This window comes from Chondrus crispus, genomic scaffold, assembly GCF_000350225.1.
Source record: "Chondrus crispus Stackhouse genomic scaffold, scaffold_268, whole genome shotgun sequence".
Taxonomy (NCBI): domain Eukaryota; phylum Rhodophyta; class Florideophyceae; order Gigartinales; family Gigartinaceae; genus Chondrus; species Chondrus crispus.
This window is the reverse complement of record NW_005179147.1, coordinates 92,917-113,343: the sequence shown is the minus strand read 5'-3', so window position 1 is coordinate 113,343 and position 20,427 is coordinate 92,917. Positions and strand designations below refer to the sequence as shown.

General features: G+C 49.7%; 7 protein-coding genes; 3 read left to right on the top strand and 4 right to left on the bottom strand.

Moving 5' to 3' along the window:
• The first annotated feature begins 3,911 nt into the window (after nt 1-3,911).
• On the top strand, nt 3,912-6,231 carry CHC_T00005069001 (hypothetical protein). XM_005716449.1 is given in 5 exon segments: nt 3,912-4,000; nt 4,001-4,111; nt 4,217-4,705; nt 4,823-5,986; nt 5,987-6,231. 3 exon segments carry the CDS (start codon nt 4,001-4,003, stop codon nt 5,984-5,986), a joined length of 1,764 nt encoding a protein of 587 aa, XP_005716506.1. The 5' UTR covers nt 3,912-4,000; the 3' UTR covers nt 5,987-6,231.
• Nucleotides 6,232-6,270: 39 nt separating this feature from the next.
• Nucleotides 6,271-6,411, bottom strand: CHC_T00005068001 (hypothetical protein). The gene has a single exon (XM_005716448.1). The coding sequence runs from the start codon at nt 6,409-6,411 to the stop codon at nt 6,271-6,273; it is 141 nt and encodes a 46-aa protein (XP_005716505.1).
• Nucleotides 6,412-6,939: 528 nt separating this feature from the next.
• Nucleotides 6,940-7,086, bottom strand: CHC_T00005067001 (hypothetical protein). Its single transcript, XM_005716447.1, has one exon. It carries the CDS (start codon nt 7,084-7,086, stop codon nt 6,940-6,942), a length of 147 nt encoding a protein of 48 aa, XP_005716504.1.
• A 22-nt stretch (nt 7,087-7,108) lies between these two features.
• CHC_T00005066001 (hypothetical protein) lies at nt 7,109-11,335 on the top strand. The gene has a single exon (XM_005716446.1). It carries the CDS (start codon nt 7,109-7,111, stop codon nt 11,333-11,335), a length of 4,227 nt encoding a protein of 1,408 aa, XP_005716503.1.
• Nucleotides 11,336-11,342: 7 nt separating this feature from the next.
• Nucleotides 11,343-11,444, top strand: CHC_T00005065001 (hypothetical protein). Its single transcript, XM_005716445.1, has one exon. It carries the CDS (start codon nt 11,343-11,345, stop codon nt 11,442-11,444), a length of 102 nt encoding a protein of 33 aa, XP_005716502.1.
• A 34-nt stretch (nt 11,445-11,478) lies between these two features.
• On the bottom strand, nt 11,479-12,306 carry CHC_T00005064001 (hypothetical protein). Its single transcript, XM_005716444.1, has one exon. The coding sequence runs from the start codon at nt 12,304-12,306 to the stop codon at nt 11,479-11,481; it is 828 nt and encodes a 275-aa protein (XP_005716501.1).
• A 3,897-nt stretch (nt 12,307-16,203) lies between these two features.
• On the bottom strand, nt 16,204-17,489 carry CHC_T00005063001 (hypothetical protein). The gene is made up of 3 exons (XM_005716443.1): nt 17,399-17,489; nt 17,077-17,222; nt 16,204-16,902 (listed from the first exon to the last, which is right to left on the bottom strand). Exons 1-3 carry the CDS (start codon nt 17,487-17,489, stop codon nt 16,204-16,206), a joined length of 936 nt encoding a protein of 311 aa, XP_005716500.1.
• Between the last annotated feature and the right edge of the window lie 2,938 nt (nt 17,490-20,427).

The window sequence follows — 20,427 nt, the reverse complement described above, 5'->3', positions numbered from 1 at the left end:
AACTAGGCAATACGCGCGCCAGGGGGACTGTGATTCCACACAAAAAGAGGGAAAGACGCGCGCATTGCTCTCCCGCCCCACTACGAAAAACACAGCGATTCCACACAAACAGGCAAATAAGGCACAGCCTTATTTATAGACGTACGATAGGACATAGAGTCAGTAAATATACCGGCGCCGGCGGCCCCCCGCGGTCAGGGGGACCCCGGCATCCGGATCTCTTGGTTCACACAGAACATGCTTATATTTAGAAAACCCCGTCGCAATTGATTGTCGAACTTTTGTTCTCTATTGAGCGTGATACCCTTGCAGCAGTGCACGCCTTGCTTTTCTAAGATGCATACACGTGTCAAAATTCGTGACAAGCGGTTTTGACCTGCACTATTGGCGGTTTGCACTACTCACAACTGCACTATTGAGGAGATACTCTCTGTAGGACATTTTCCTTTAATTTTTAATCTTGTCAATGGTATTTGAGGTCAATAAAATTGCCTTGTTTTTCGGATTCACAGAAGGGTCTTCAATAGCGCATAATATGCCGCACAGCACACTGCGACTAGCCTCATGGTGCCGAACTACTTTTTCTCGTCCTCTGTTCCGGTGCAGTTATAGCTTCCTTTGAAAAGCTGCCCTCTCACTCGGACAGGGGCGGGAGAATACAGCACCTTCGGCAAAATCCATCACCTTTCTGCAAACTGAAACGGCAAGCGTAGGTGCTGCACATATCCGCACGTGAGAAAAGGAGTCTTTTCGCGAAAATCTCCAACCAATTCTTGTTCCACGGCTTACTTTCTCACATGTCAGGAAACAACAACCGCAACCGCCAGTCCAATGGAATATCGGGAGGTTCACTCCTCGGGGCTGCTGTGGGCGTCATGGTGGGGTTCGCAGTGGTTGAGCACACGCAAGCGCAACAGGAAAACCGAGAAAGTGTCGTACAGGGCATGTTGCGCTGGGTCCGAGAAGATTTGCTCGACCTTCCATCTGGGCAGCGACGCGGGACAGCCACTAGGGCCGCCGCCCGTCGCATACTTACCCGCTCCGACATTGCTGCGCTTCCCATTCGAACTTTACAAGATGATGACCTCACGAAGGGTCCGGCCAGTCAACATGTCGATGGCAAGGCCCATTGCGTTATTTGCCGTGACCCGTATAGTTCCGGCGACAACGTAATGACTTTGCCTTGTTTCCATGATTATCACACAGATTGTATTCGCGAATATCTAGAATCAACTCAAGGTCCTCTCTGCCCTGTTTGTCGACACCCAGTTTCCTTGTCATGATTAGTTTTTTTCACATTGCTTCTCCTTCTGGCGCAGAAGTCGTGTCGCCTCTTCAAGTGGTTTGGTGTGAAAACAAATTATACGTTGGCGAATGACGAAGCTAATCTCATAGCTGCTAATCTCACAGTGTTTGAAAAGCGTTAATGTTACTATGCCGCTGTGAAAAACTCGCTATCGTGTCGATAGCTTGTTCTTGACGAAGCCACTGAAAGTCCAATTACGCTGTGCTTCACTTAAAGACAGGTGCACCATCAATAGTTGAAGTTTCGAAGTTAATTCATCTAGTCAGCCACGTGAAGAGATCGTTTCCATTGCAAACCTCGCATAATGGATGCATATATCAGGTAGAAATCGAGCCCCAGAAATCAGATGGCTTTCAGGACGAAACGGAAAAGTGAATCAGACCCCCAGGCGTGTTGAACGCTTACAGAATGGGCCTGTGATTTTTCGTGAGGATCAGGTGATAGGGAATTGGAAAACGTCACACTGTTATGCTGATGCGAATAACTCAGTCTCACCACTGAGTAATTTCCATTTGAGGAAAGGGGCTGTGATTTAGAATCAATTTTAGGTGGCGACTCTCGAGAAAGCCGTGTGTTTGTGCGATGGCTGCAAGTTTCGGACGAAAAGGAATAACGAGAAGTGGTTTGCAGAGACCATTCTTCTAGTATGCCAGGGAACAGCCCGATTCGAACCGTGTATCAGTTTTGTGAACGTGACATTGCGTTCCAACACAATTGTACGTAGCTTTAGATAGAGCAACACAATTTGGAAATGCTCGTATTCCCATTTAACTTTGTGCCTCGTCATCGTTTGTGTTGGCATGGAAATTCGGCGGAGTGAACAGAGCTGCAATTTCTTCGCGTACTGAGATACTGAAGATGTAAAGCAATCCTTCAACGTTTAAGCCCCGAGTGCCCTCAAGATATTCGTCGCGGGATTACTGTTGGGCACATACTGTACTGAGGTTAACTGCGAAAAGAACAGATGTTCATGCACTCGATTCCTAGACGCCTCCTACTACATTTGATATTTGACTTCATGATGAGTCCCGTAGTGCAGCCGCCGATGAACATGTGCACATACAGTATGTTGTGCGGTTAAAGCCGTCATACTGTCAAGTGCCTTCTGTACTACTGTAGATAGACGACAGGCGATTTGCCTCGTAAGCGGCCAGCTTTTTTACCCAATATATACGGTAGATCGCGTATTTACAACGTCAATTTAGACACCATTTCGTTGTCGTGCTTGCCCTCCGCAATGATATCTTGCAGATCACGGGGATAATGTAGCAGGTTTGAATACAATGGAAGACTAAGACTCTAATAGAGTTTAAACCACGAGGTGATTTTTTTGAAGGTGCGTTTTGAATTTGAAGGTATCAACGCAAAAGGTTTCAAGTTTGCTCACTAAGGCTCCTTTGCCAGGCATTACTAAAAACAACTGGGAAGGACATGTAGCCTTACTAAATCCATCCTTCCGCAACGCAGAAGTCAAGTGCGGTGGCGAGGGGATGTTTCCTCGTCTTATTGAGAAAGCAAAAGTCCAGATTAATAAGTTGAAAAGTAACCTCATACAATACGGTATGAGATCACTTCAAGCTCACTTCAGCCTTGTCGCACGGAACATACACAGATACGCACCGCACGTCTTTAACTTCGCTTCTACAAGGCTGGTCCGCCTTCTCGAGTTCACTCGACAAGCACATTTGACACTGTACTCAAGGGAACTGTGCAAATTGAGACCTAGGAGGGTGCCCTTCGGTGGGTACTGCATGATTGGCACAATACTGTACTTTTTATGTGCAAAAACATTAGTTTTTTGGAAATTGCCCCCTTTCCACTGCTACTGTAAGTTGGAGTGTGTTCACTGAATATACATACTATCGCACAGATACTTGGCCAAGTCGACTGAATTTTCTTTCGTAAACCCTCTACAGGGGGTCTCCTCAATAGTTCGCTTTACAATAGTGCACATGGCCAAAAGTGCATCCCTTTCAGGGATGTCACAACTCTTGCCACGTGTACACCTGTGGACGTGGAGCCATGCCGATGTAGATGCACACCGCTGTGCTGCGGTTGACGACCACGACCGGACACCCCGACCACCGATGGCGATCACCGCGACCACCGACCTATCATCAACAAGCGCGCAAGAAGCGACGTCAAATGCTCATATCGGAGCATTTTGTGGCCGGTGGGCTGTGACCTGTGGATGGACCTTTATTAGTTCGCGCTGTCAGTAGTGCGTATCTATAACTGATGGCACAAGGGGGCACTATTGAGGGGTACCCACTGTATTAATAAGAAACCAACGCCAACCTAAACGTCGCACCCACACATCAATTGGGTGCCCCTAACCGTAAACATTTGCCCTTCGCAGCTCCGCCTCGATTCGGCATCATACACGGTCTTATCCATTCGTCGCGTGGTAGACTTGAGGCGAAAAGCAGCGTTGCATGGAAAAACTTGGTGGTCCAAGTGCGGTATCGGGAACATTACACGGACGGGTTCGGGCCCTCTTGAACTTTTTTCCTCTCACCCTTCACAACGTATTTTCCCCACGCGCTGCTGGACTGTCAAATTTGCATTGCGGTTTATATCAAGTCGCACATTCGTGAGTCTTCAACGGCGCTGGAGGAAAAGGTTGCATCACAAAGAAGCCGTTTCATCTTCGATCTCCGGCAAGATAAGGACGTTCATTAAATATTGGTAGACATGGCGGTGAAAGTCGCACATCGCAAGAAGATGATCCATATTACTCTCATTGCAGCACTTTTTTCCATCGTCGACTCCGCGCCTGGTGGGGAGCTGTACGCGACGGGCCAGGTAAGTCGTTTGCATTGTTTTAAAGTGTAGACGAAGTCCACTGTCGGGTCTGCTAACTGCTCTCAATGGTCTGCCTGCTTGCTCTGCGAAACGAATCGGGGGCAGTCCATGGAATTATGGGTTAACAAAATAGGCCCGTACAGTTCCCCGACTGAGAGCTACGGATTCTTTGATAAATTGTCGTGGTGTCGACCAGCGATACTAGAGCATCGCAGCCTTAAACTTGGTGAGACACTGGCAGGGGATCATTTTGTCAAGTCTACGTACAACATTTCGTTCCGAGATCCGCTGGAATCGACGGAATTGTGTGAGAAGTCGTTCACAGCTGCAGAGATCTCCGCGTTTATTCGTGCAGTGCGCAAGCGATTCGTGTATGACCTCCTCCTTGACAACCTTCCCATGAAACTATTTGTTGGAGAACTGAGCGACGACGAACAAGCCCCAAAGGCATACTTATACACGAATATTCAATTCACAATCAGCGTTAACGGAGGTCATGTGGTAGAGGCGTCGGCAACTCCTGGACAGCCAATTGAGCTTAAAGAAGGCACCCCTGCCAAAGTCTTGTTTTCCTATGCTGTGGACTGGAAAGAGGTAAGTTTAGACCCAATCATTGTCGATGAGCCCTTCATATGGTGCGACTAGTGCCTAACTGGAAATCTGTGCTATTGAATGACTTTTGCTTTTTATTGCTTTGCTTCCGCCTGGCAGACGGAGTTTCCTTTTGAGCGTAGAGGCGAGAAGTACAAAGATCCTTTTCACGTGAGGGACAAGGAAATACATTGGTTTAGTGTTGGAAATGCACTCCTTAGCGTATTGCTCCTCATGGGGTTACTAGGATCTATTCTCATGCGCGTCATTCGCAAGGATTTCAGAGAGTACGAGGCCCTAGAAGCAGACGACGAGTCTGATGATTTCGGCTGGAAGCTATTGTATGGGGACGTATTTCGTTTTCCACAGGGGCTTTGCTTGCTGTGTCCGTTTCTTGGTACTGGAGTGCAGCTGCTTATTCTATCTGCCATTTTGTTAATGTTTGGTGCACTGGAGTTTTTCCACCCACTATCGAGGGGGACCATTTATACTACAGCCGTACTATGTTACGCAGCGACAGCATGGATTGCCGGATTCACCTCTGGGTATATGTACAAGCAAATGGGGGGAGGCGCGTGGGTGCGAAATGCATTTGTCACTGTGTTTGTATTCTGCGGGCCAGCCGCATTGATCCATATGTATTTGAACTCTGTGGCTTTTCTATATAGCTCAACAAGGGCGCTACCCTTGTGGAGTGTTGCATCAATATCACTACTTTGGGCAGTCGTGACAATTCCTCTCACCGTGTTTGGGGCTATCTTAGGGAAGAATCAGAGTCGTCCATATGATGCTCCTGGGAGGACGACTAAGATACCTCGTGAAATTCCCTCTAGCCCATGGTACCGGAGGCCTTGGTTTCTCGCGATTGCCTGTGGACTGATGCCTTTCAGCTCAATATATGTGGAGATTTACTTCATCTTCGGAGCGGCCTGGGGGCACAAGATATTCCAGGTCTACGAGATGCTGGCCATTGTGTTTGTCATACTAATGTTGGTTACAACAATCACGACGGTATCTGCTGTGTACTTTCAACTCGTTGCTGAAAACTACAAGTGGGCTTGGGCGAGCCTCGGATATGGAGGTAGTGTTGGCGCGTATGTTTTCGCGTATAGCGCGTTCTACTACTACTTAAGATCACCACTGGAAGGGTTCATGCAGGGAAGCTTCTTCTTTGGTTGCATGTTGCTGGTGAGCTATGCATTTTTCTTGATGTGCGGTACAGTTGGCTTTTTCTCGGCCCGGCGATTTGTGCGGTTTTTGTATTCGTCGGTGAAGAGCGACTAGACAGGCCATGTTGAAATGCAACCAAAGAAGGGCCATACGAAATTGCAGGTCTTCCCTTCTCCAAATGTCAAGCAATGTCGAAGCTGAACATGCTTCGTATGTGCAGGAACGCAGAAGTGCTGGCTTCTGCGAGACGGCTCAAGGGAAGATGCGAATCGGGAACTGCATCACTGCAAGCAATATAAGAATTCAGCTCAGTGCCATAGAGATGGAGCATACGCAGGCATATGTGCACCAGGTGGTCCACATACCACATTCTCGAGGTGCTTCAAGACTATATGAAATCAGGAGCAAAGAGAAACGAATGGGCCAGCAACATTTGTGAACAACTGGTGGGATTCGCCTTGAAACGTGTAATGCACGTGTATGGAGCCTACACCAGATATTGAGACATATTTCGAAGAATTAAAGATATTGACAATCATGCTTTTTGGTGCCGTTGCCAATTTGACAAGAAGTGGCAGGGGTCAAACTGGTCGATTTTCTACACGGCGTGATGGTGATGCCACGGACACTCCATCCACATGTGAAAGTACAGTTCAGGGTCGTTCCTAACGACGAGCACGGTGTGCTAGCACGCAAGCACCCTGACATTTGGCATGAATGGATTGGTTGAACGGGAGTAAAAGCATTTCCAATAATTTTTTCAACCAATACATTCATGCCAAGTTTCAGGGTGCTTGCGTGCTAGCACACCGTGCTCGTCGTTAGGAACGGCCCTCAGTCACATTGTACCCGAAAGCCAGCGGAAACGCCTGGCACACACGTAGTCGGGCCTCTGTCAACAAATCATTCAAGGTACAGGCAACGTCGACCCACTTGTCTAGGCGCTCGCCTCTTTCCCTGTAAGAGAGGCGCTTAGACCATTATACAAGGATCGAAGTGATACGTATCTCAGGCGGTTCGTGAACTGACTGCACAGAGCTGTTGTTCTCAATCCTCTTGCCCCGACGTCAGTGTCCCTTCCTGCGTGGAATTGCTAAGTCATTTGCGCAGTAGTCCGTGTCATCGCTACACCAAATTGCAGCTTTGCTTGACGGCGAGGTGGACTTGCCAAAAGCCAAAACGTGCTGACTCTGTCGAGCTTCTGCAGGTGTCATCGGCGGCGTCGCTCGGGATGAGATGCAAACAGAGTCCAGTTACCCAGCTCAAGTAATCGCTGAACAAACCGCCTCAAGCGGCTTTGTGCCACCGTCATGGTCTGACTTAGCCCCGTTACTCAAAGCATCTTCGTTGTTATGGATATGCATTTTGCTTTTTGGGCTAGCCCGCTCAGCTATTTACCAATCATTTCATTCGGAAAAGTTTCGCTCTATTCTCAAACAGGCGAAGCGGGAACGGCGAACTCGCGCACCTCTTCTATTGTGTGCGAAGGCCATCCGTAATCTACGCGTCTTTCTTTTCAGAAACAAGTTTCCAGAAACTGCTACGGCGCAATTCTTTGGTCTGCCTCGATTCATCTCAGGTGTGGTAGTGTGCATTTTGTACATTATCGACACTTATATGCAGGGGATTCCTTTACACTACTACGTATTTCAATGCATTTACGGAGTCGCAATATCTATCAATCTGTTTCTGGCGTTTATTTATGCCGAGCGGCCAGTACTGTTTGCGTTTAGTCTGAAGACCATCGTGGAGTGTTTGTCTATCCCGAGTTTGATGCTTTCTTCGGGAGGACGATGGTTAAACTTTAACTTTCTGCAAGCCTACTGCATTCTAGTTGAATGGGGACTTCTCGAGAAGTATGATATTGTCATGAGAAACAATTCTACTCTCACACGCCTACTGATCAACCTCTTCCTTCAGCTGCTCACTTTTCTATTCATCACCTCGTGTGGAGTACAGTTTTTTGAGTTGCTTGGCGATCCTGGACAAACCTTAAGGTCTGAAACGTTTCAGATTACTTGGGCAAATTCTGTTTACTTTGCAGTGGTAACACTGATGACTGTGGGGTACGGGGATTTTGTGCCTTACACACTTCTTGGACGAATGTGGATTGTGTTTCATATTATATTCGCCGCATATCTGGTTTCGAGAGAAATATCGCTGCTCATAGATGCCTTGAAAAGCATGCGTCGTGGCGGAGGCTCTTATGTAAACTCGTCAGGGACAGAACATGTCGTAGTTACAGGTCGTGTCAAGTGGGAGTTCTTGCAACAGTTTGTCAAAGAATTTCTTGCAGAGGCGAGCAATCTAGACACTAGAGTCATTATCTTGACCTCGAACCCGAACTGGACTGATGATGAGTGGCTTAAGTTTGTCGCTCACAATCCATTTTTCGACCATCATCTCATGTACTTGGATGGTTCGGCTCTGAAGACAGATGACTTGAACAGAGCGCACGTGGGGGCCGCAAGGGGGGTCTTCGTACTCGCAGACCCTCACCGTCGAGATCCTTACAAAGAAGACTCTGACATTCTCAAAGCTGTTCTGACAATTCGCAACTACTCTGGAACCGTCCCTATTTATACTCTTAATACTTTGCATGAATCATCATTTCAATTCGGTATAGCAATGGAGCACCTAGATCCACTTGCTAATGATCTCTTTCATCGCATTGGATCTGTCTTGCCCTACTCTAGGACTTTTCTTGACATCCCACAAGGGCCGTTAACGGGACAAGCGTTCGAACGTGGCATTCAAGACATGCGGTCCCCAGATTTATCCGCAAGAAATGGCATTGATCGCGAAGACTCGACCGTTCTTGACACAGGGCCCCATGATTTATATTCTAGGGAAGAAGACTTTGGTGGTATGGCGAACTCCTCTGATGGAATAAGCATCCAAGGCGGAACGCAAAGGGTGAACAGCAGACATTCTCTTTCAAAACATAATGGTCAGCAGCGGAAGAGTGAAAGTTTATGCGTACAAGAGCTGGAGACTGTACTGCTTGCTGAGAATGTGTTCTGCAACGGCCTAAGCACTCTTATTGCCAACGCAACACTTCGCGTTGCGCCGCAATCGAACCGCAATGATCGTCCATGGCTCGTTGAATATAAACTGGGGGCCGAGTGTTGTATTCAGCAGTTTCTAGTTCCCGAAGATCTAGATGGTCTCGCGTTTGGAAGAATTGGAACCATTCTGCAAGATTATGGACTTGTTTTACTCGCTGTTCGGCGACCAACAGACAAAGAGTGGATTCTACTAACAGTGGAGATAATCTTAGAAGCCAAGATGGTATGTATGGCGCTATCGTACCATGACCATAGTGTGATTGGCAAGATAGCAGACCACGCAGCTCAGTTTATTGTACAAGAAAGTGGTATTGTGCAAGAGACAACTCAGGGGGCAGACCGGAATGAGTTGAAACGCAGACCTACCACTAGATCGGTCCAAAAACTCGAGGGAGTCGGTGATACTGTGAAAGGAGATTTTAGACATTTTGATTCTGATTCAGCTGCTTCCGACATTGTGGAAGAGTCGCATGTGACAACACGAGTTCCTGTTGCCGGTGGTGAGAAAGACATGGCTCGTCCATTTCCTGCACCTAACTCGCAGAAAACAATCGATATGTCTGATTCAGGCGCACCAGTAGCTCAACAACTGTCTCTCGCAAATACAGTGCCAAAGAAAGTCATATCGCGATCAATGTCCACATCGACAGCTCGCGATTTCAAACGAATGAGACGAAACTTCGAAGATGACATAGGTGAAAGAGCTGAAAGCAAACCTGCCGCACCCAGGCGGCTGTCACACACAGGAAATCGTAATCGCAGTAGTAGCCAAGATTCCTCAAGACGTGACACGAGGCCCAAGAAATCTATTTATACGAACCAAGACAAGCTTCCCGCTGCTCTGCGGGGTCATATAATTATCTGCTTGGACGGCGAGAGCCCATTGATTAATCTTGAAGTTTTGCTGCGACGAATATGGCTAGCGAGAGCTGGGGTGAAGAAGAATGCCCCTGTTGTTGTCATTCACCCACGCTTTCCGAAAAACTTTCCCCGGCAGATTGGAGGTCACAAGGACGGGCTGTTTTTGTTGCAAGGCAATTCGTTGTCGTTGGACACGCTGAAGCAGGCGCAGTATCAGAGTGCACGAGCATTTCTCATCATGGCTTCCGAGAGCAACCAGGCCACCGGAGCTGGATCAACAGATTCGAAGGCAATTTTCACCGTAATGACCCTTGACTCTCTTCTAGCGGATCAAGACAGTTTCGTCTGTTGCGTTTTGGACGCGGAGGAGTCATTACAGTTGCTCCGTGCACCAAAGCAAGCAAGGCGTGTGGGAGTAAATCTCGGTGAACTTCGCGAATCTGACGTCTTCACGTACGAATCTTCCCCCATGGACACGCTACCCGAGCGCACTTTTTCTTCTACCAGTTTAGTTCGGAGACTTCCACCATCACCGTTTGTTGGAAACTACGGCGGTTCGGCTCATTACGGTACGTTTTCCGGCATGTGGCCGCCCGACATAGCCGCAAATCTGCAGTCTCGAAAGCCTTTTAATAGGAATAGTCGCCTACGACTAAAGGGAATGACTCGTTCAAGCAGCATGCGCTTGGACCATGATGATTCTAGTGATGACGATGACCGCCGCGGTTCCGATATTCATACTCTACGAGATCAGCACCATAATCAAGAAAGGTCTGGAGAGGAATATTACGAGCGGCAGCGTTACGCATCGGGAGAGATGGTAATTTCTTCGTTGTTTACGGCGCTTCTGGCGCGTGAGTACACAGACCCAGGATATATCCGGCTAATCCGTCAGTTAGTTGGTGCAGCATCTGGGTCGAAAGGTAGTTGGATTCGACAGATTGATATTCCGGAGGCTTGGACTCGTGCTGAAAATGCTATAGATGGTCGAACTTATCGACAAACTTCCCAGAAGCTGCTTAGCATGGGCTCGATTGCCCTCGGTCTCTATCGTTCAGGTGATGCAGCGGTCCGCGTGGAAACAGAAAGTGAGCAATGGGAACGTCGGGTTTCCGAGGTTGTTTATCTAGAAGAAGAAGAAATATCTGTTCTCAGATCAGAGGCGGAGTCCAGGAGCATTGCCAGCAGGTTAATCAACACCGAAGCTTACTCAGACCGCCGCTTGGGGCGGGCAGTCAGTGGACATGGAAGACAAGAGTCGGCTATTTTAACAGGCCCGGGTCTGCGTTCGAATAGGGTATCATTCTCCGAACAGTTAAGAACGAGAGAAGACTTGGACGAATTCGACAAGAGGCATTACACGTGCCCATCGACAAAGCGCCGGATCTTTTATCAAGAGGCTGTCAACGGAGAAAACGTCCTACCATACGTCTACTGTTGTCCAGAACCGTATTCTCTGGTAGCGCCAAGCGACGCAGTATTTGTCCTATGCCATCCTGCGACTATCATTCCTCCCAACTGGGGTGAGGGGTGATTTCAACATGAGAGCTGGCATTGGAACTCTTAATTGCCTGGACAACCATTCCGAGGGTCCCAGCCCTGTGTCGGTCAGAGAACTGCTTGGGCGAAGGCTTCACAATTGATGCGATCTCTCACATCCATCCCAGTGTAGATTCCTCACCATTCGGCTGTTTTGGCGATCCTGGCGACCATCGCTGCTGAAACGCGTCGCGAACCTTGTTTGCTTAAACTGGTTTGTAGAAACGAGGCTGGGCCAGCTTTTCTATTTGCCGTTATAGAGACTATTTTTTGCCGCCCTGCAAGTGCAAGTGCAACCCCTCCATCTTTCAAAAGTGTTGTGCTCCTTGGAGATGCCCGTTTTCGTTTCTGATTCTTCAATCTCGCTTCCGTGCGCCGCGCGTTTTTACTGCTTTGATGTGCACCGATAGTCCCTTGTACGGCTTGTAGCACTTCTGCGGAAAGTACCCGTGGCGGGGTGTCGTGGTAAAGTGAACGCTCGTGATATGATAGCGTCTTATTCTGTTCACTCTCCGGTGACAGAAGCAATCGAGCACGACGACGACTTTTTCGCTTCCGCTTAAGTGCGGAGGTAACAAGCCCTTCCTGTTCCCTCTGTAGACGAGCCGAGGACATTGCTGCTGCAAAGGACTCGACGTCAGGGGCATCCGGATCTGCACTGTGAGACGCTGTTAGACCAGGGGCGGTGTCATCCTGAATTCCTGGAGACAGCGCTTTCGGAGGTAGTGCCTCGGTCTTCTGCTGGGGTTGATGTTGATCTTCTAGAGCCTCAATCGCCGTTGATTTTTTCTGACAAGTCCGGTTGGGATTGATAGTCTTCAATTGGGCAACTTGGGATTCTTCATTGTGATTTGCAGGTTTGTTTGGTGGTGGTGGTGGTGGCGGCGGCGGATCGTCCGGAAGAGCGTTGGCCAATGCTGCATTTGGTGGAGGTGACGGGAAGTTGGACCGTCGAGTAGAGACCATCTTGAAGGGTCAAGACAGGAAGGTCTTATGAAGCTGACATCCCCGGGGGCTTGCCGTAGTACTAAATGATTGCTGGGTTGAAAATGTACGCCGACGAAATGCTGAAATCGCTACAGGAGAGGGGGCGGGGGGGGGGGGGGGGGGGCGATATAGTGCCATCTTTGTTAGTGCCACATCCGATATAGTGCTATCCTCCGCGGGTGGCACGAATTTTGAGCCAAAAACGAAAGGGTCTCCAGAGAGGCAGTTGGATGGACATGCTACCCGAGAGCCGCTGCCGCCGCGGAAAGATGTTATGCAATTGCTAACTCAACTAGAGACTGTGGAGGAAAATGATGCAATTGGACATCTGCGAAAGTTTGGCATTCGAGGCCGGGAAAAAGGTGGAAGTTATTGCAACGGCTCGGCAGCTACTAATAGCTCGATTAGACTTGAGTCTTAAGTGTAGAGATAAAAGTATGGGTGATGGCGTCCTGCGGGCGGTCTTTCTGAACAGTGATGCAAGGAAGTGGCTGCAAAACGGCCGTAAATCTCATTCTCTCATAGTGCCTGGTTTGAAATACTGCCCTTTTCGGCCCACTGCCGCAGGGTAGCACTATACCGCGATCCCTCCTGTACGTGTAGCGAGGACGATTTGGGATGAACCACCTGTCATTACGCGTACGTGTGTACAGTGTACACGTGTACAAATGCACCCGTAGAGACGGCGGAGGGGGCTACCCTTAAGGATGTGCCCGACGATCTTTCAAAGCTTCTGATTGGTCCGATCCAGACGCTCATCAGACGATTGTGGCCATTTATTTCGATGATCCGTTACAGTTTTGACCAATCCCGTGGTCGAGCGAAGCACAGTCTTTATGGATGTTCCCGATGCGCCACATCCCCTTGAGACAGTGGGCACAGTGTTTTACACGGCCAAGTCCAGAGTCACGTTGAGGAGCGCAAGCAAGTCCCCATACCCAACCGACGCATTCCACCCGTGACTCCAGGCGCCGTCGAAAGAGAGGTCAGGCGCATCTCCGGATCGCCCATTCTCAGACTCAAGCGAAACGTCGAGGGCATGCATGCATTCCGCTTTGGCAGCGCATACAATCTTGTCCCGAAGCCCAGCATCCTCAAGGTACCGGTACGAAACTGTGTCGTCGATGCCCGGCCCCATTCCCGTCAGCGCTGCGAAAGTGTTTATCTTTTGTAGAGAGCCTCCACGCACCACAATCGCGATTGAGGCCAACACGTTCAACAAAGCGGGCGAGCGAGCAGAGTGCGCATCAAGGCGGTCTTTAGAGCCTCGGTTCAAGCGGAACTCCACCAGACACGGGCTGCACTTCACTGACACGACAATGGCCCGCCCCTCAACAATCGTCCCTCGCTGTATAATGTGCAGAGCGTCAACAGCAGCGCCGCCATGGGCGAAGCATCGGCCCCGACACGCCAGACTGAGCACTAGTTCTGTCCGCAATGTCATAAAAGACGGCAAGTCGCACTCATTCATTATCTCCAAAGGCTCCTGGGCACGGCCTATCTTCTCTTTGCTTGGATTTGCTACTTGGTACAGACGTAGAGCAACAGTCGTGCCTCGTGTGCAGCGATGCCCGCCAACGGGGTCAACCAGATCGTCGTCACTCTCCATGCTGGCCGCAGGCATGCGCAGCGCAGCAGCGTTGACCGTCGGGGCATTCGGAAAGCAAAACCTACGCCGCTTTGAGCGCACGACAACCACAGCTCGGTCACTGTCCAGCCCTAGCGACCGCCTGCGATCTTTCCGCTTCCCAGGGGCGCTCTTGGAACCTAGAATAGCTTTGTTGACAGTGTGCCTAACGCTACTAGGAATGATCTCCCTAACCACCAATCTGGCTGCCCTGCGTCGGTCTCTCGCGGATATGACACCGTCTGCGCGTCCATGCTGCGCGCTTACATGTCGCATGACTCCGTAGACAGAGCCAGGAAACGCGCTCTGTATAGGAACGTTAGATATCTAAGGCGTAGAAGGAGCAAAAGTGCTGCAAACACGACAAAAAGAGTTAACAATTGATTGAGCCGGATGCATGAGCAAAAAGTAGTGTGGTTCCTTCAATCCCATTTGGCAAAAAAGTTCTCCCGTCCACATGTGAGGCGCAGTCTTGGCAATCGTTTGCCGAAGTTTAAAAGATTTTCATCTCTTCGTTTTCCGTACAGACCTTCAAGTAGGCGTCGCCCTCGAGGACTGCAACCAGTCTGCTCTCTCGCATGCACTGCCAGCATATTCTGTCGGATTCTTCCAAATGGGGCACCCCTCTGGAGAGGAGCACCTGGCGCAGCGACTCATAAACTTTGTGCGTCGCCTTGCGCTTCGTAGAGATGCACAGAGCACATTTCATGTTGGTCGTAAGTGCCCGTCGCGACCAAAAAGGGCTACAAAGGTCGCAATATCGTCGTCAACTCTACCCGCCTTTTTTCCCTGCAGTTTGAAGGAAAAAAGGCGGGTAGAGTTGCAGTTCAAACGTCGTGGCCCGCTAAAAACAACCTACAAATAGCCCTTATGATATACCTGCGTTTTTGACCCATTCTAGAAAATATCGTCGTGCACATCCTTAAGCGGAGAAGGGTGATAGAAAGATAACGGTTGGGCGTGGGGGTTCTCGGTAACTTCACAGGTTGTTTGTATGGAAAAAGGTTCGCTTCGCTGTTCATTTTTCCTTCTCCCTCTCTGTAGAAATCTTTCTGTGTGTGTCCTCCGTCTAGTGCCTTCTCCACTCTTCTTTTCCCATTTTCATAGCCGCCGAGGTTCCACTTGAAAGCTCGTGCGGACTCATCTAGAAACCACCCAAAATTGTTCTAAAATCTGGCGTAAAATTCAATACATCATTTAGGGTTCACACGACCCTCCTTTCAGCGCACTGCACGGCGGTGCACAGTATATAATCTGCCCCGGTGTCTTGCTTTCCCAAGTCGTTCCCCCTCCTGCTTCTACATCGCCGACTAGCCTCCTAGAGATACCTTGTCCTCTACTCCGCGGCTCCTCACCGACACGCCTCGTTCTCACCCCGCGTCTGCTTCCGTCTTTGTAATTGTAACGCGCATATACCTCGACCGGGTGAGTCGCGCGTACGTGCTGTTTCAGCACTTGCGCGCGCTCCTTGGCCACTTTCCTTTATGCCGCTCGTTGAAGTGTTCCAATTATGCGTTCTGCGCGTCCATTCGACATAGGGGCATAAGCAAGCGCGGTTTTCCCATCAATTCCGTGCTTCTTCATGGGTTATCGAGTGCTGCTGCCGTAAGACAAGTCGCAATATCCGAAAAACTTATGACGGGTGAACTAGAACTGTAGATAAGCTCTTCCTCAATAAACTTCTTAACCTCTTCCGCCGTTAAAGTTGCAGTTGGCTTTGCAATTGGCCAGCTCGTGAGATGCTTGACGGCCACCAGCACGAATCTCTTGCCGGATCCCGACCTTGGCTGTGGTCCAGCGAAGTCCACAGAGAACGATCCAAAAAGGAGAGTTATTGGGAAATATAACGTCGTCTTGTACTTGGGGAGAGTGGTTGCCTTTTGGCATCCCTCACACCCGCGGACGCAACCTGACAGGTCTTTGTGGACCTCCGGCGACCAGCAGCGATCCAGCACAAACGTTTTTGTATTCTCCGAGTCCCAATTGCCTAACTCGTCGTGGAAAGCACGGACGATGTTCTTACGAGCGTTTTGCAAAGGAATAGCGCGCAAGACTGCAGTCATTCGGCAGAAGATGTTTCCATCGTGCGTCAGGAACCGTTTGACATTAAGATGGTTCAGTCGACGGTGTCGAGAGTCCAACTCTGTCATGTCAACACCGCGTAGGTATTTCGCAATGTCTTTCAAATATGACTCTAGGTCTAAAACGTCAATTGCTTGAATCTGAGAATCGCAGACAAGTTCACCCTCTTATTCCGGGTCTCCTCGCGGATTTCTTCCAACGCAAAGACGATTCAGTGCATCGACGGCTTTGTTCTTGTTGCCCGGACGGTACTGCACTTTGAACTCGTACTCGGCGAGAAATTCCATCCATGTAGCGAGGCGACCATGAATATCCTTCTTCTGGAAAGCGTACCGAAGAGCTTGGTGGTCGGTCCCCAACATACACTTCTGCGTAGATAAAATGTACACCCGAAACTTCTTCAGCGCAAATATAACGGCTAGAGCTCCACGCTCAATAGCCGAGTATTTCTTTTTGGCATCGTTCATCGCACGAATCGCGCACTGAACAGCAGTAATTTTGCCATATTCCTTGCACTGTGTGATCACAGCGCCAACAGAAACCGATGAAGCATCAGTTTCCGCGACAAAAGACTTCCCGAAGTGTGGAAACGCTAGAACCGGCGGTGAGGTCAGCTTCCGTTTCACATCTTCAAAAGCCTTCTGCATTTCTGGAGTCCATGCAAGGGTCCTCTTTACGGACATCGCTGCATGTGGCGTTGCTGATATCTCCAATCGGGGTATAAACCGGCGGTAATGGCCGGCAAGACCAAGAAAGCTGCGCAGCCTCGTAGTATTCGTTGGAGCCAGCTGCTGTTGGATAGCCCTGAACTTCTCTGGGTGTACCTCGATCCCTTGGGCGCTCACAATGTGACCCAACAGACGGATCTGCGATTGCGCGAAACTGCATTTAGAAATCTTGAGCTTCAGCCCGTTCTCACTGATTATATAATCAGTGAGAACGGGCTGAAGCCCGAATATTCGGATTACTTCGGTCAGATGAGCGACGTGCTCGTCTATAGACTTCGAAAACACTACCACTTCATCGAGTTAAACTCGCACAAATCGAAGCTCACGAAATAGTTGATCCGTCATCCTTTGAAAGGTGGAGTGAGCGTTCATAAATCCGAAAGGCATCACTTCAAACTGAAAAGTTCCATGACGACAGACGAAAGTTGTTTTCTCGTTACAGTTTTCCGCCATCCGGGCTTAAAGTCCGGATCTGGATTGGTTCTCTGGCTACTGCCAACTTTTCAGTAGCCAGAGAACCAATCCAGAGTAGTGAGCACTGTGCTTCCCTCCAGGTCATCGAAAATCTCTTCTATCTTTGGCAGTGGCCAGCGATCGGCCTTCATCTTTCGATTATGGGCGCGGTAGTTGACACAGAACCGACTGTTGCCGTCTTTCTGTGCCAAAATGACAATCGGAAACGACCAGGCCGAAACTAACGGCGTGATTATTCCGGCTTTGAGCATCTTGTCGCTTTCTTCACGAACGGCTTCGTTGTGGCGTGGAAGTAGCTTTCGTGTCGTATGCGTGATAGGGCACGAATCCTCTAACTCAAATACGTGTGTAATGGGAACATCGGCAGGCCTTAAGTCATTAAGTGACGAAGCGGCGACACCTGACTTCTTGATCGTTCCGCGAAGACGATTCCTTGCCTCCGCAGTCAAGTGGCTCAATTTTTGCGACAGCAGGGCAGAATGGGCCTCCTCGGGGCCGTCTTCGAACTCTACTTCGCCCTCCATGCCAGACTCAGGGTCTTGTTTCTAACGCTCTGGTATTTTTCCTCCACACAGCAATCTCCTCAACAGCCGCGGCGTCTATCGGCAGTTGCGGGCGTGAAGCCATCTCGGTCCCATCAGGTTCGAAAGGCATTTCATCACGAACTGCTAGGACCAGTCCACTTCCACTTGCAAAGGAAGAGTCGAGGGCGGCGTCAGTGTCCGACGTGAAATCCTCGCTATCCGTCGACGACCCCGGTAGCTCTCTTTTCTCTACTTCGATCTCCAATCCTTGCTTCATAGTCTGTTCTCCGATAGTAATCTGCACATGCTGTTTCCCCACATCCATACACGCTTGAAGTTTCTCTAGCGAAGGAAGTCCAATGATCAGATCAAAGGGCCTGCCTTCTACAACCAAGTAGTCAAGGTTGACGGTGAGTTCGCCAAACGACGTAGGGACATGTGGTAATGCCCCAATACATGGAGCATTACCACTGTCTGCTACAGCAATCCTCTTCTTACTCGGTTGGGGTGTAAGGCACAGCTTGGAGACGAGCTGCGGGGAAATGAGATGCAGTACTTCACCCGAGTCAAGCAGAGCCTACGCCTCGGTGCCGTGCACTCGGACGGCCACCAACCTCAGCTTCTGAGACCTCGTGTCAACATGACCAGCATAGCTATGCATGCCTTGGCACGGGTACGATTTCTTTGCCTAGAGAATAAGCAACCCATTTCTTTCTTTGCAGCCTTCACATCTCCACGATTAGCTGGCCAAACATCAATCAGGACGAATCGTTCGTCAGTTCTGCGAGGACATTATACTTCCCCACATGCTCCTGCAAGGCGGCCTTTTTACTCTTCGTCTTGCCAGCCTTCTTGTGACGAGTCCTTTTTTGGCCTGCAAGGAAGGGCGGGATGGCATCTGCCCCCTGACCTATCCCTGCCGCTGCAGGCGGGTTCAGAAGGTGGGGGATCGAGCCTTTTCCTGCATGCAGCGCTGCTTCTGGAGCGCTTCGTCCTCCGCGTTACGCTTAGCGGCAGTCACCATATCTTCTTTCGTTGTCTCGGCAATGTAGGTGACCCGTCCCGAGCTTGAGTTATCCCTAGCTACAGTAGCAGGCTTGTTCTGGGTCCCACTGCTGTGCAGAGGAGCCGTGGCCCTTCCAGCAGCTTTCTTCTCCGTGACCAAGTTTCCCGCAACTAGGACAGTGGTGGTACGATAAGGATTTGACGGACACCTGGTGGCACCATACCCGACATCATTGCAGAACGAACCGGTAGGCGTGTCGAAGGACGAGTGCTCTGCGTTTTTCTTCTTCATCAAAAGACAGAGCCCGGCCAACTTGTCCGCCAGCATATGTACTTTTCGTCGACCACATTTGAACGTTGCAACCGGTCAGGGCGTTGTAGAATGCTTCTCAGTGCAATTTGTTGTGGTTGGGACGGCGAATGTACGGAAAAGAATGCCTTCCGTCCCCCTTCCAAGTCTTTGAGTGCCTTGCGAAGCTCTTCGCAAGTACCTGCTGCACGATACAATACAAATAAAATATGAACTGAACGACATCTGTGTGCTCCATGATTGCGTTTCGGAGCAGTCCAAACTTAGCTTCGGCGTTAAACGGCGCCTTGTCGAAATAACGGTCCATATATATGGACCGCTATTTCGACAAGGCGCCAAGCCCAACAAGTCGCTTTGATTAAGACGACTGGAGACTGCTCGACGAACGCGCTCTTCTGGACCAGCAACCGATTCGAAGCGGTCCATCATAGCCTTCTTAACCGCCTGATAGTCACAAGCCTCTTCAGTCAGCTTACCATTACGACTGTAGGTGTCGAAGTAGAACTCAAAGGCGTACCCTTGCAGGTAGCCTAACAGTTTTCCAGCCTTGTTTTCATCGGATTTATCTCGCATCACGACATTCTCATAGACAAAGAAGAACTTAGCAGCATCTGCTGCCTGCGTAACGTCAAACACCAGCCGATGGCCCCCCGTGACTGTCGGCTTCGTCATTCCACAGGAGTACCACGTTTGTATGGAAAAGGTTCGCTTCGCTGTTTATTTTCCTTCTCCCTCTCTGTCGAAATCTCTTTGTGTGTGTCCTCCGTCTCGTGCCTCCACCCTTCTTCCCCCACTTTCATAGCCGCCGAGGTTCCACTTGGGACTCATCTAGAAATCCCCCGAAATTAGTCAAAAATCTGGTGTAAAATTCAATACATCATTTCGGGTTCACACAGGGTATAGTTCCGATTGAAACCTGTAGTATAACGACCGACGCGCGCGGAGGTTATGAATTCGGCGACCGGCACGGTGTATATGTGGGCGGGCGTGCCCACGTGTAGGCATCGCGCGCGTGTACTGATCGGTCGTGGCGTGGCGTACGTGTACAGTAGCACACGTGTCGTCTGTGCGATAGTCTACGGATATTACGCGTTTAAAGCAGCACTCGTGTGGTGCGTGTGGTAGTTGGTAGCCATTACGGGTGTACAGCAGCGCACACGAGTAGTGGCAGCATCCGCGCAGTGGTTAGTAATTCTTGTGCTAGCATTTTAACACGTAATTTTTTTAAAAAGGGGCACAAAAAACGGCCGATCTGAGACAATCTGAACCTGTGGGAAAACTGCGGAACCAAGCTTTCAGCACGTTTGTGGTATCCCAATAAAGCTCTGAATCATGTGATAATGGCAATCG

Excerpts from the sequence above, each read along its gene's own strand:
- CHC_T00005069001 (XM_005716449.1), top strand. The coding sequence starts at position 4,001 with ATGGCGGTGAAAGTCGCACATCGCAAGAAGATGATCCATATTACTCTC. Across the intron at positions 4,112-4,216 it reads AGCTGTACGCGACGGGCCAG|TCCATGGAATTATGGGTTAA; the intron begins GTAAGTCGTTTG and ends AATCGGGGGCAG. Across the intron at positions 4,706-4,822 it reads ATGCTGTGGACTGGAAAGAG|ACGGAGTTTCCTTTTGAGCG; the intron begins GTAAGTTTAGAC and ends TCCGCCTGGCAG.
- CHC_T00005068001 (XM_005716448.1), bottom strand. The coding sequence starts at position 6,411 with ATGATTGTCAATATCTTTAATTCTTCGAAATATGTCTCAATATCTGGT.
- CHC_T00005067001 (XM_005716447.1), bottom strand. The coding sequence starts at position 7,086 with ATGACACCTGCAGAAGCTCGACAGAGTCAGCACGTTTTGGCTTTTGGC.
- CHC_T00005066001 (XM_005716446.1), top strand. The coding sequence starts at position 7,109 with ATGCAAACAGAGTCCAGTTACCCAGCTCAAGTAATCGCTGAACAAACC.
- CHC_T00005065001 (XM_005716445.1), top strand. The coding sequence starts at position 11,343 with ATGAGAGCTGGCATTGGAACTCTTAATTGCCTGGACAACCATTCCGAG.
- CHC_T00005064001 (XM_005716444.1), bottom strand. The coding sequence starts at position 12,306 with ATGGTCTCTACTCGACGGTCCAACTTCCCGTCACCTCCACCAAATGCA.
- CHC_T00005063001 (XM_005716443.1), bottom strand. The coding sequence starts at position 17,489 with ATGCTCAAAGCCGGAATAATCACGCCGTTAGTTTCGGCCTGGTCGTTT. Across the intron at positions 17,223-17,398 it reads AGACGGCAACAGTCGGTTCT|CCCGGATGGCGGAAAACTGT; the intron begins GTGTCAACTACC and ends CCGGACTTTAAG. Across the intron at positions 16,903-17,076 it reads TATTTCGTGAGCTTCGATTT|ATCCGTCTGTTGGGTCACAT; the intron begins GTGCGAGTTTAA and ends GCGCAATCGCAG.